Source organism: Sorghum bicolor, chromosome 10 (genome assembly GCF_000003195.3).
Source record: "Sorghum bicolor cultivar BTx623 chromosome 10, Sorghum_bicolor_NCBIv3, whole genome shotgun sequence".
NCBI classification, from domain to species: domain Eukaryota; kingdom Viridiplantae; phylum Streptophyta; class Magnoliopsida; order Poales; family Poaceae; genus Sorghum; species Sorghum bicolor.
This window is the reverse complement of record NC_012879.2, coordinates 4924109-4937232: the sequence shown is the minus strand read 5'-3', so window position 1 is coordinate 4937232 and position 13124 is coordinate 4924109. Positions and strand designations below refer to the sequence as shown.

The window sequence follows — 13124 nt, the reverse complement described above, 5'->3', positions numbered from 1 at the left end:
TAGAAGCTTGAGAGCCCTCTCATGATCGTCATAAGGTAGCTGTGCCTTGTTTGCTCGCATCTTGTTAATGATCGTCTGAAAACGAGAAAACATGGCATCGATGGACTCGCCATCAAGCTGAGTGAAGTTCTCATACTCTCTTTTGTACGTCTCATAGAGTCTGGTTTTGACATGGGCTGTACCCTCGTGATAGCTCTGAAGCCTCACCCAGATCTCTCGAGCAGTAGCACAATCAGAGACACGCTCAAACTCAGGAAGCGAAAGACTCGAGAAAAGAACAGATCTTGCTCTGCTATTTGCGTTGTGCCGATCTTTTTGATCTTGCGTGGTTCGAGCACGAGGTTCAAGCACAACGAAAGTAGCATCCTCGCAAATTTCCCAAACAAGCCAATCAATACCCTGGAGATGGGCAGACATGCGTATTTTCCAATAGGGATAGTTTGTTCCATCGAAAAATGGTGGTTTACCGGAACCACGCTCCATGTCGCCTTCGTGGATCACGAACCGATTAAGGTGGAATGATCCTTAACCGGCTCTGATACCAATTGAAGGACCGAAAGCGGCGACCAGAGGGGGGGTGAATGGGAGCCGTAAATTTTCTTTCGAAATAATTTTGGCCACTGTCCCAAATCACCGCCAAACACAAATAAGTACCCGAAACTGAATTACTCAAGTCAACTGGTGACAAGAGCAATTTGATAAAATTCCTTACAATGATAGAAGACGAACGCAACTGACGGAAATCAAATCGGAGCTCGAACGACCAAAATACGAACGAAACAGGAAATCAAAGAAGAATAAATTGGACAGATAAACACCTAAAAAGACAGACAAGAAAATCACTTAAAAACACAAGCCTGTAGGTAGGAAATTTTATGGCCACTCACAGTCAGGAACGAGACTCTCAAAAAAACAAAAATGATGGCTCTAGGTAATCACAAACTGCTGCGATTTCTAACTAACCAACACCTGATGAGAATCAACCAAAAACCTGTACGAGCATGAACTAGTATCCCCACAGAGGCTGCCTGCAACCTGCATCGGAGCTCCCACTGGATGCCATCGGCAGGGCACTGACTATCCAAATCGATGACCAATCACAAAAAACACGAGAACAAGCTGCTGTGATTGGCTCCAGAACAGAAGCACTGCTAGAGAACTACACCAGTCAATCACGCAAGGAACAAAACAACATAAAGCAACCAAGTGCTAAAAGATTACTACGTACATGACTAAAGTAAATCACAGAACCAAGCAAAGATTTGCTCCTGTAGAATGAGAGTGACTAAACACAAAATGATTACTCAGGTCATGCACGAGCTACTGAAATTGCTGCTTGCTGTGCACCAGGATCAAAGAACCAAACAACTTTGTGCTAGATGAACGATTGGACAACTATCTGCAGCAGCTGTAGTCCATTCATTGCTTAGCAGCAAAAACAAAACAGACAGAAAGAGTTAGTTTCACCCAGCACCTGGTGTCTGAACGCCGCCCAACTGGTGGACGCCGGGATGCACTGAACTCCAGCCACCAGATGACCAGGGTTTGCACAGAACTGCTCCCAAACACCACCGGTGCTCTCCTTTGGATCCACCAGGCCTACAACACAGGACCTGAACACACAACTGAAAAATAGACAGAGCCGCGAGCACTAGAACACAAAAAGAAACGAACACAAAAAGGAATGGATCTCTCTGGATTCAAAAGCTACTGAGCTCAAATTTTGCATAGATGCAATTCACCAAAGCACGAACCTATTCCCCAAAAATTATTGCCTGGGATGATCCCAAACTCCGGGAAATCGAGATCGAACCCATGAACGAAAAAGGAGACAAGAACACAGCACAGCACAGAAACAAAATCACAAGAAGAAGTGATGAATCCCGGAGGACAACTGGAGGATTTGGGCCTCCATTCCCAACTCAAAATCCAGTACAAAAACTCTCCTAAAAATTTCAGTTCATAGCCTTCTACTAACAAAAACGAAAGGAGGAGGAGGAGTCTACGGACAGAAAGACAGGAATGAGAGAGAGAGATGGAGAGGATTAGGGGGATAGGGAAAACCTCCGGTTTATTTATCAGGCATATTATATATTTCCCAAATGTCCCTAGATATTTTTGAGCGAACTAGCTAGCCCCAAGGGCATTCTAGTCCAACTCGACATGACCTAAATCCGACGGCCACCGCGCCTTCTCACCGGTAGCCTCGCTCCGAAGCGATCTCACCGATGCCGCCACGTGCCATCCGTCCGCATCGGGACCTCCGCCCGGGTTTTGAGGCCCAAACCCGCGAAACCCGCCGCGAGTAGCGTACTCCATACGCTTCCCCGCCACTCGACACGTGTCACCGCCGTCCTCGGCCGGCCGGCCCGCTAAGTCCTCCTGAGCCTCGCTCGACTCGCGTCCGCCGTCCTGACTTGGTCAACACGGTCACTCCCATGTACTCTTGCACTTGTCGATGTCCCAGATGTCAGCCACTACAGCCGGTCACCCGGCCTCCTGGTCCGTCAGTCTAGCCTCACGTCCGCCCTTCACCGCTCTAGGTCCATCGGCACGGCACGTCTCTACTTGACCTTCTCCTCGCCGTCGACCACTGTGTCCGAGCTCCACATCTGAACACCACAAGCCAAGGGACATATCGCACACATAGCTTTCGCCATGGTAATGTTAGTCACCAACTCAACCTATTCGTGGATCACGTTGACAATCACTCATCACAAAACGTACCACAAGGTACTTCTCGACCTTGTGTTCGCAGACCCCCTCGCATCCGTCGCAAAATCGCATGTTGTCTGCTAGTACTATATATACAAAACGAGTTGATGAGTTTGGACAGACTTCCAGACTCCCAAAAGCCAAAACCATTCATGAGCTAGCCCGGCCTAGCAGCCGCCATGAGTCGCAGAATCCTAGCTTGGCTGTTCATGGCCATGTTCGTCGTGGGTTCTTTCGCTGCCCCAGCTCGCTCCTCTCAAGAGGATGGGAATGGGAGGAGTGTTTGGGCCGCTGGCGCCGTCGGCGTCGAGACGGCGGGCAACGACGACGACGGCAGGGCCGCCTACGGCTACCGCGGCGGCCGGAAGGTGAACTGGAACAGGCGCTCCTTGGGGACGAGGTCGACGCTGCCGCCAGCGCCGGTGTCGAACAAGATGAAGGCCGCGGCGATGCCTGGGCCACCGCCGCCGCCAAAGAAAATGTGATGTCTCGTCGTCGTCGACTTCTCCTGATGTGTCCAATTCCTTGTTGGGCATGCATACGCAAAGTGCTGCTAGCTAGCATTGAATCAATCTGTCACAGTCCGCGCATGTGTACTTGACCGTCTGCTTTGGACATTCTGTAGAAATCTCTCTATGTAAAGCTTACCTGTGGTTGGCCGTGACAGTAGTGTTCTACGATGGAATCTTATATATAGGTACAACTTACTCCCAAGTACAAGTCCCAACTTCGTTGAGTATTTTATATATATGCAAAAAAAAAATCATCATTTGGACCATTGCATTGCCTCCCAAAGTCCCAAGTACAAGTCCCAACTTCGTTGAGGAGAATATGAGGTCGCCCCGGCCCTAACATGCATGAGTGTGGACGAGCAGCGACTCTCGATAAGGTCTAGCCGTTGCTAGTGCATGCATGAATCATAAAAAGTTGCTATTTGATTGATCTGCTGAAAACAACTGTTGAGGAAAAGTGACGTTCCACACACACACACACACACAGGCAGCAGTTGCTTCCCTCTCCTCACTCAATTATCCGTTGTGCTACCAATGCTGCACCTGCCTGCTTGGCGTTGCTCATGGTTCGGTAGCAGGAGAGACAGCTAGCACTGCTCCAGATCCGCGAATCAGTACATCTTTTATACCTGTTTACGAAGCAAATTTATTCTGGATCGCATGCAATGTGACCTAAATAATGCACATGATCTGATGATCATCGTGATAGCAAAGTCCACTCTCATCAATAAACAGCGATTAACTAGTACTCCAGCTAGCTTCGCGCGTATATATTGTTCCATGGACGTACCGCCTGTCGTCAACCGCCGACGGAGGCCACATAGTTTTTGTTAGTAAAGTTTATTTTGCTCTTGAGGGCATGTGTCGTCACTTTCCTATCCATTAAATTTATATTGAGAAATGTACAAGTAAACATCTTAATGCGAAACTACATTGAAATATGTGTTTATACACTTTTGAAAACAAATCCAATAGATGGGAGAGCGAAGACATATATCTCTGTAAAGAAAAAAAACGCCTTTGTTTTTCTTAATTAGGATATCTGTCTCTGCTTCAGCATTATTCCAGCTACTGAGCTACTACGGCTACAAATCTATCTATCCATCCATCGAAGTCGGCTTCGGCTTCAAATTTACATGGAATGAATTTCTAAAACAAGGAAAAACATAGTCGTCGATGTCGTCTCCAATTATATGCACGCATCGATCAGGAGACCAGCCGGCCAGCCTGCCATCCATTGAATCTAAATTGTAACATACATAAGCCAGTCCCAAACCCCGATGATGAGAAGTCCACTACTCTGCACGAGGTACCACAATTATTGCACTCTCAATACATCGATATCATCGCACCAGCAAGCAGCTAGTAGGATTAGTATAGTGCTTAATTACCACCTAAACCCTGCGCTGTTAGCTCCAGATCAGCTTCGATCGGCAGCTCGATCCAGGTCGTCGTCGAGGATGGATCATCATCGATCAATCGGCCGACGTCTATAGATACCTACAGCACGAGCTGACGAGAAGGGAAGGGAAGGGTACCCGCAGTCCGAGAAGCAACTTAATGTGCATGCAAGAGCTCGCCGTCGCCGCCAGCATGAATCGCCGCACCCCGCGGCTCGTCACCTGGTTGTTCGTCGTCGTCGTCCTCCTCCTCCTCCTCCTCCTCCTCCTCCTCGTGTGTTCGTGCTCTGTCCATGTGGGCTTCTCCTCGCGCCCTACTGGTACGTTTCACTTCGTCACTTCGACTTGCTAACTGACTGATTGATGCATGATAACATATATCCCTTGATTCAATTAATCCTGACATTGGTAGCCGTAGTAGATCAATCGGCATAATAAAATTTCAATGCAGAGGACGGTGGCACGAGGCGGGTACTGGCGGCTGCCGCCGGCTTTGCGACGGCCAGGCGCTACAGGCGTATTCCCTCCAGCAAGGGTAACCCTAGTCATACCAGGCGATTGTTGGGGACGAGGACGACGACGACGGGGCGGCCGCCGCCACCGCCGCTGCCGAACAAGCCTAAGGCTACGGTGATCGCGTCCCCGCCGCCGCCCCTCCAGTGACGGACGCCAAGACCAACCCAACCAGCATATACTGTTCGCGTGCGTGCGTGTGTCTTCCCATATATCCCTTGGACATGCTCTGCTCTGAAGGGTTCCATGGATGCCGGCACCTCGAGCAGGCTGCTCGGCGTTGTCCATCTGTGCCTACAGGCTATACAGCCCTAGCTAGTAGCTACACGTACACGCCTAATCTGGTCGTTAGTGCGTCTGTAACGGTGCTACTGTTTGGTACTGCTACACTTATCACACGTGTAACATACACGTTCCGTTCCGTTCCGGTGCGTCTGTAATGTCAGCTACATACACGTCAAAGTGCTACTATATATCACACAAAAGCCATTATAATTTTGAAATTTTATTCACAAAAGAAAGAAAGAAAGAAAGAAAGAAAGAAAGAAAGTCAGTAAATATACTTCAATTTCAAGATCATATATAGTTGCATACATATGAGTCCTTCCGTTCCAAATTACAATCACATAACATAGATTTCTTCTTTCTTTTGTCGATGGTTCTAGCAATTGATATATATATTTTCACAAATAATCGAAATGCAATTTCGTGATCTTATTGTTGGAAAGTTCTCGAGTTTCTTTTGCTGAGCCTTGATTAATTAATCCTGACATTGGTACAAGAAACCACCTTTCGTGTTAGTACGTACTGTACCTACACAAATTGAAACCACCATCGTCGTATACTCGTATGCTTGGGGACAAAAGCGGCATCTCCAGCAGGAGGGATATGTTAGCGCAAGCTCTGTCCGTCTGTCGTCTCCGTCATCTCCTGGTATTGGGCCTCGTCATAGTTCTTGCATACCTCGGCCCAACATACATGTGATGCGTTCCGAATGGATTAACACACGCCTCCATGCGTCTAAAGGGCCTGGCCCATAATAATATATAGCTCTATTAGCTACTCTGCCGTAAAGAATGAATGAAAGAATGAAGGAACGAACGAGATCATTCCTCTGTCGTCTCCTAGCTCTGTTCTTTCACTCCCCTAGATGATGGAACCGATATTAGAGAATTACATGATCATCATGCAGCAAAGTCCACCATAGAGTAAACTATTGTGACTAATTTTATCGATCATTTGCGTGGCTTATAAAAACATTTACACCTGTTTACGTACGTTATGAACAGCCGATGAATGATGGATGGCTTTCCATGAATCTGTCGCTATATGGCATGTCGGATTTCTTAAACCGACAAATGATCAGTCACGGTTGTCACACTGCAGTCTAAAGAACTTGACAGTAACAATCATCTGGGCTTTATTTGACATGCAAAATAGTACTGTCTTACAATTACAATCCCGTGATATTTTAAGGGTACGGTGTGTTTCATAGAGATTATGATTATCCAAACTGTTTCTCTCTCTCTCTCTCTCAAAAAAATCACTTACCAAATAAATAAAAACCAAAGAAAAATAGAGGAATCCCTACGAACAGTTTTAGGATTCAGCGTGAGAACCAAAACACTTCCCCTCATTCTCCTACATAAACAAGAAACCAGATTTAGGAGTCGAGCATGTTCGCTTGAGCTTATAGCTGAATCTGTCATTCATTCAGCAGTGTTTTTTTTCTCACAACAAATCAGCGAACAATAGTTTTTGCCGTAGCTTATCAGAGTTAGTCTATCTAAAATTGTAAAAACGCATCTGTATTTTCTAAACTTCCTGTGCCAATTTATTTGTATTTATGTAATCCACATCCACGGACAGCTCAAGCGTCCCCCAGCAGGTGAACTGATGAATCTAACACCATTTAGCTAATATAATGTCAATTAAGAACCCTCGCACGAGCTGCAATTATTGACTAATACGTGTCACCAGCCACATACATCGGCAGCTAGGGGTGTTATACAAATGTAAACACACACTACCATCACCTACTAGCCAGCCTGCTAATTAGCTCCAGATCGGCTTCGGCAGTTCGGTGGTCGACACCCTCGCAACGATCCGAATCCGATCGGCAAGTACATTAAACAGGCCAAGCTAGCTGACGAGGCTCCCAGTCCCAGAGCTGAGACGCAGACGCTTCCAGGTTCCAGGCCGGCCGCCGGCTCACGACGACGACCTGGACGCCATGAGTCGCAGCAGGTTTTTCTTTGCTTGGATGCTCGTTGTCGCCGTCGCCGTCGTCCTCGTGTGGTCTTGCACCGGCAGAAGTCTGCTGCTCCTCGCGTCCTCTCGGTATATTATTCCGGCGACTACCAAGTTCCGTGTTTTTGGATTTCTAGGCGACGACGTCAACTAATGTTGTGATATGTATCATGTCTGAAATGTAGCTGCTGCGGATAGGGACGCCAGGGGCGACGCCGACGACGAGCCATGCACCGCGGGCGGTGCCGTCGAGGCGGCCGGCAACGGCAGCGGCAGCGGCGGGGCCTCCAGTGGCCAGAGGGAGACGTGGAACGACAGGCGGTCTTTGGGTGAGAGGTCGCCGTGGTCGTCGCCGCCGTCGCCGCTGTGGAACAGGCCTGGGACGATGCCCGTGCCCCCGCCGCCGCTGGTGTGACGATGCTGAACAATGAGGTTCTTGTTTGGATGTAGCCGGATTCACATCAATTCATATGTATTGAGGTGGATTGGAGTAAAACTTGAACTAAATTCCACTCCAATCCACGTCAATACACATGGATTGAAGTGAATACGACAATATCCAAACAAGGCGTGAGTGGGGTGGCTCCCTCTCCATTGTGTGCATCATTACACAATCATTTGCATAAAACGCAACCAAGCATTGGCACCTTTGCTCTGCATCGTGTATCTCTTGAACAATGAGTATTTTGGCTTGAAATAATATCTTACGAAAAATTGGTGTCACTATCATTGTCATTGGGCCCGGCCCCGGGGTCAGGTTGAACTGAATTGGGTACTAAAATAGGATTAGTGGAGCTAGAAAATTGGTCCTAAAAACTGGGCTAAGTCCACATTAATTACCGAGTTTAGTAACCAACCTAGGCCCAACATGCAAATGGACCTCATCTGCAACGTCAACTGACATGTCATCATCCACGTGTCAAGAACATGTGCAACAGGTTATGCCGTTTTGTATGTTTGTGACAAAATAGCCTCGGCTTCGAATATGTGACATTTCTCTCTAGTTTGCCATAGAAGGGGTTTGCTGACACACCTGTGATGACAGAGTTTTTGTCTTGTGATGAAAAACTATTCAGGACAATTTTTGAACATTACAAAACACCAAATGTATTGTAGTGATTGTACGATGATGGCATCCATGTAAGGATTAGCGTTTGATGGTGGCGTAGTAGGATGACCAATGAAGCGCTAAAAAGGAGAGTAAATAACGACTAAAGCTAACATCATGAAAATAAGGTTGCGGAGGAAAGAGCCTGCCAATGGGCTTCACTTGCACAATTGACAAGGTGGTTATCGGTAGGCATTGGGCAAACAATGTTGTTGAAGGGTTTAAGATGATGATTACGCCTCGTTGGTGGAACTCTGACTCTAAAAACTTTTGAATATGGAGGGAGTATCTAAAGCAAACCGTTTTATCCATATTTTAGATCAAATTTAAACATTTAAAGAGTTTTATTTTACAAACTATATATAGGCCTTGTTTAGTTCCAAAATATTTTGCAAAATGGACACTGTAGCTCTTTCGTTTGTATTTGACAAATACTGTCCAATCATGGACTAACTAGGCTCAAAAGATTTGTCTCGTCAATTCCGACCAAACTGTGCAATTAGTTTTTATTTTTATCTATATTTAGTACTTTATGCATGTGTCTAAAGATTCGATGTGACGAGTAATCTGAAAAATTTTGCAAAATTTTTTGGAAACTAAACAAGGCCATATTTAACTTAGAGCTAGAAACGTGCAAAACATACCTTTAGAATAGGATTATTTAGAGCAGGAGAGATGCATGGGTTAGGAATAAAATAAATATCTATATCTGTATTTTATATCTATATCTGTATCTATATTTATATCTATATTTATATCTATGTCTATATCTAATATTAAAAATTGAGTTGATTTTTCTATCGACCTTTATCTGATCTAGACTCATCGTCCCTGCTTATTCTACTTGTGCATGTGTCCATCAGTAGTATGAACTCTGATTCTAAGACACACAATACAAAGTTTTATTCCAAAACATATGTATTGGAACATATGACGACCGTTGAATAAATTTCTGAGCCGCAAATCGTCCAAATAAACAAGCTAGTATATGTTTAACTACAACACACTGATATATTGCTTGTAATAACTTACATGAAAGATAAACAAAATAGAATTCGCTCTTTAATATGGATTAACACACTCGAATAAGTAGTTTTTGCTGAAAAAGTAATGAAGATATGTTTGTTCTCTATGGACCTGAATCAAATTATAAATAAAAATCTCACCTGCTGAAGTCTTCGACAGACATCACGAGACGCGCACTCAAAACTGCCAGACACTCGCTGTCACTGTCACTCGGTACTCGGGGACGTCTCACTCTCGCCGCCTTCTCCCTCCATCAAGAGCGCCCGTCCCTTCGCCGCGCGCCCGCGCCATGGCCGCACCGTGCGGCCGCGGCACGCTGACGCTGTTCCTCGTGTCCCTCTCCGCGGCGTTCCTCACCTACAACGTGCTCGTCTCCTTCCGCTCCTCCCTCCAGCCCCTCCCTTCCTCCTTCCCCACCGCCTCCTCCTCCTCCTCCTCCTCCTCCTCCTCCTCCTCCCGCCGCTTCGGCGCCGCCAGGCGGAGGGCGTTCCACACCGCGGTGACCGCGTCGGGGAACGCGTACAACACGTGGCAATGCCGCGTCATGTACCACTGGTTCAAGGAGGCGCGCCGGGCGCCCGGCGGCGCCGAGATGGGTGGGTTCACCAGGGTCCTGCACTCCGGGAAACCCGACGAGTTCATGGACGAGATCCCCACATTCGTCGCCGACCCACTCCCCGATGGGGATCAGGTATTGTTGTTTCTTTTGCTTCACGAAACGGCAAAGTTCGTCATATTCATTGCTTTGTTCGTTGGCTCTCCTCTGGTTTGCTGTTGATGGGGATCATATTGCGTCTGAAGAAAGTTAAAAACCATTGTTGGTGTAGTATGCCAGTTGCTAGTAATTGTCAGCTGTAGCCATGCCATCATGGCGGCCTATTGTGAACTGCAACCATTGCTGCTTTTTCTGTATCCTGTCCATTGCTCATTTTTTGGTTGTTGCAAAGTAATTTGATGAATTATCAAATCGAGTTTTGTTCAAAAAAGAATCAGCAATTCGAGAGCATACAGGAATTTGTGGCTCAATTTTACTACTAGAAGCAAGATGCTGCTGGAATTTTCTACTAACAGTGTTCATCTTAAATCTCAGGGATACATTGTTCTCAATAGGCCATGGGCATTTGTTCAGTGGCTCCAGAAGGCAGACATAAAGGAAGAGTAAGTTTATTTGAGAAGCAATAATCACCCTCCAGAGTCCAGACTCAAAAGCTAGTTAATTTCATACTATGTGCAGCTATATCTTGATGGCAGAGCCAGATCATATAATTGTCAAGCCTATCCCAAACTTGTCGAGAGATGGTCAGGCAGCAGCTTTCCATTTCTTTTATATTGAGCCTGAAAAGTATGAGAATGTGTTGCGTAAGTTCTTCCCTGAAGACAAGGGGCCAATCACTAAGATTGATCCTATAGGAAATTCTCCCGTCATTATTGAGAAGGTGAGCTATTTTTCTTCTTGAATGCACCCAAAGCATCTACTTGAAATTACAGAACTAATCCTATTACTTTCTCCTTCTTTTACTAGGAATCTCTTGGAAGAATTGCCCCAACATGGATGAATGTTTCAATAGCAATGAAAAATGATCCTGATGCTGATAAATCTTTTGGCTGGGTTCTTGAAATGTAACGTCCTGTCAATCAATTTCTTATTGTCTAAAGCTTTTGGTTTGTTTATGCATTCCAAGTTCTATGCTATTTTATTCGTAATGTGAGTAGGTGTCTAATTATCTCTTGTATTGTGTTTCTGGGAAACAGGTATGCCTATGCTGTGGCATCTGCTCTTCATGGAGTGGGCAACATCTTACACAAGGAGTTTATGATTCAGGTTTGGAGTTCAGTTGATTATATCATGTTTTTTTTGAACTGTAAATTTTTTTTTGAACTGTTGATTATATCATGTCGTCATCTATATCAGGAAGCTGTGCAGTTTCTTCTTAGATGATAATTTGGTTCTGTTTTCAGCCACCTTGGGACTTGGAAGTTGGTGATGCTTTTATTATACATTATACTTATGGGTGTGATTATGACATGAAGGTATGTAATTCATATTATGATGCAGAACTTCAGGGAATCTGACTCATGATTCTATTCTTATAGCATGTTCTTCTTTGCACTAGGGTAAGTCGACTTATGGCAAAATTGGAGAATGGAGATTTGACAAGAGATCTTATGATGATAAACCTCCGCCTAGAAATTTGCCATTACCGCCAAATGGTGTGCCTCAGAGTGTGGTACGGTTCTGCTCTGTTTGCAAATATTTGACATTTTTGCTTCAATATTTCTGTACCATTTCATTTGGATAATTGGATGTGAAACGATGTTCCTCCTTGCCAAAAAAAAGAAACAATGTTCCTTGGCAATCTAGTCTTTCTAGTGCTAGTTTCAAATTGTTAGTATATTACGGTACATAAAAAATGAAAGGAAAAAAGTATTATTACAGTCAATTAGCCATTGAAGTTGCAAGACAAGGAGGATCATTGAAGCACTTAAGGCTACTATGAGATAATTAAACATTATGTATGTTTTATCGCAGAATTATAAAGGCATTTCCTTATGATAAAAAGTTGTTTGTCCATAAATCCCAACAGTTTTCTTCTATTGTTCAGATATTTCAGTGATACAGAACATGGATATGATTCTTTGCTTCTGCCCCAGTTTGTTATACTCTTCAGCTCTTGAAATAGTTATTAACCCATGCGATGGTTTTTTGTGTCATGCACAGGTGACGCTTGTGAAAATGGTCAATGAAGCAACAGGCAGCATACCAAACTGGGACTCTTATGCCGCTAGTTATTAACCTTTCTACAAATTTGGCTGACAATTTAGTTTGCCAGAGATTTCCATTCCAGCTGACTTTGATACATGATAATGATAATTGCCAAACATAGAAGTGAGTGGATGATACCGTTGGATGCATACAGATACAGGTTTTTACCCAAGGCTGCCGGCTCCTTACATTTTCTGCTTGAATTTTCCTGAGAATGTCTGGCGCAATGCCGCATTTTTTTTTCTTGTCAAGTACATGCACATCTGCACATGACACACTACTCTGTATGCTAAACATGCACCTTTGGTGAAAGTTGCAATGTAGATGACTGAGAGATGTTTGTGTGTGTTCTTGTCTGGTTCTGAACGTGCTTTAGGGGAAAAAAGAAAGATGTCAGGCTCAGGCACTGCTCTTACAGACACACACACAAACCTTCTGTGTACTGGTTTTTCCTGAATGCACAGTTTACTCGGTTATCTATTTGGAATGAAACTGTGAAAAGTTGTGTTGGGCCTTGTTTAAGTTCGCCCTGAAAACCAAAAAGTTTTCAAGATTCCCCGTCACATCGAATCTTGTGGCACATGCATGAAACATTAAATATAGACGAAAACAAAAACTAATTACACAGTTTAGCTGGAAATCACGAGACGAATCTTTTGATCCTAGTTAGTCCATGATTAAATAATATTTGTCACAAACAAACGAAAGTGCTATAGTACCGAAAACTTTTCATTTTTCGGAACTAAACAAGGCCTTGATCAAACTCAATATGCAATGTAAGCCGCTTGCACTTTGAAGTTACCAACACGTTTTGTCAGATACTTATTTGTTGTTTA

The 13124-nt window shown here is 44.8% G+C and overlaps 2 protein-coding genes across 2 annotated transcripts; both read left to right on the top strand.

Annotated features, from left to right (window-relative positions):
- Nucleotides 4571–5960, top strand: LOC110431367. Its single transcript, XM_021450444.1, has 2 exons — nucleotides 4571–4947; nucleotides 5079–5960. Exons 1-2 carry the CDS (start codon nucleotides 4788–4790, stop codon nucleotides 5288–5290), a joined length of 372 nt encoding a protein of 123 aa, XP_021306119.1. The 5' UTR covers nucleotides 4571–4787; the 3' UTR covers nucleotides 5291–5960.
- LOC8065404 (hydroxyproline O-arabinosyltransferase 1) lies at nucleotides 9564–12745 on the top strand. The gene is made up of 8 exons (XM_002437912.2): nucleotides 9564–10215; nucleotides 10615–10682; nucleotides 10759–10960; nucleotides 11047–11144; nucleotides 11277–11346; nucleotides 11484–11555; nucleotides 11639–11752; nucleotides 12244–12745. The coding sequence occupies exons 1-8, from the start codon at nucleotides 9814–9816 to the stop codon at nucleotides 12316–12318; spliced, it is 1101 nt and encodes a 366-aa protein (XP_002437957.1). The 5' UTR covers nucleotides 9564–9813; the 3' UTR covers nucleotides 12319–12745.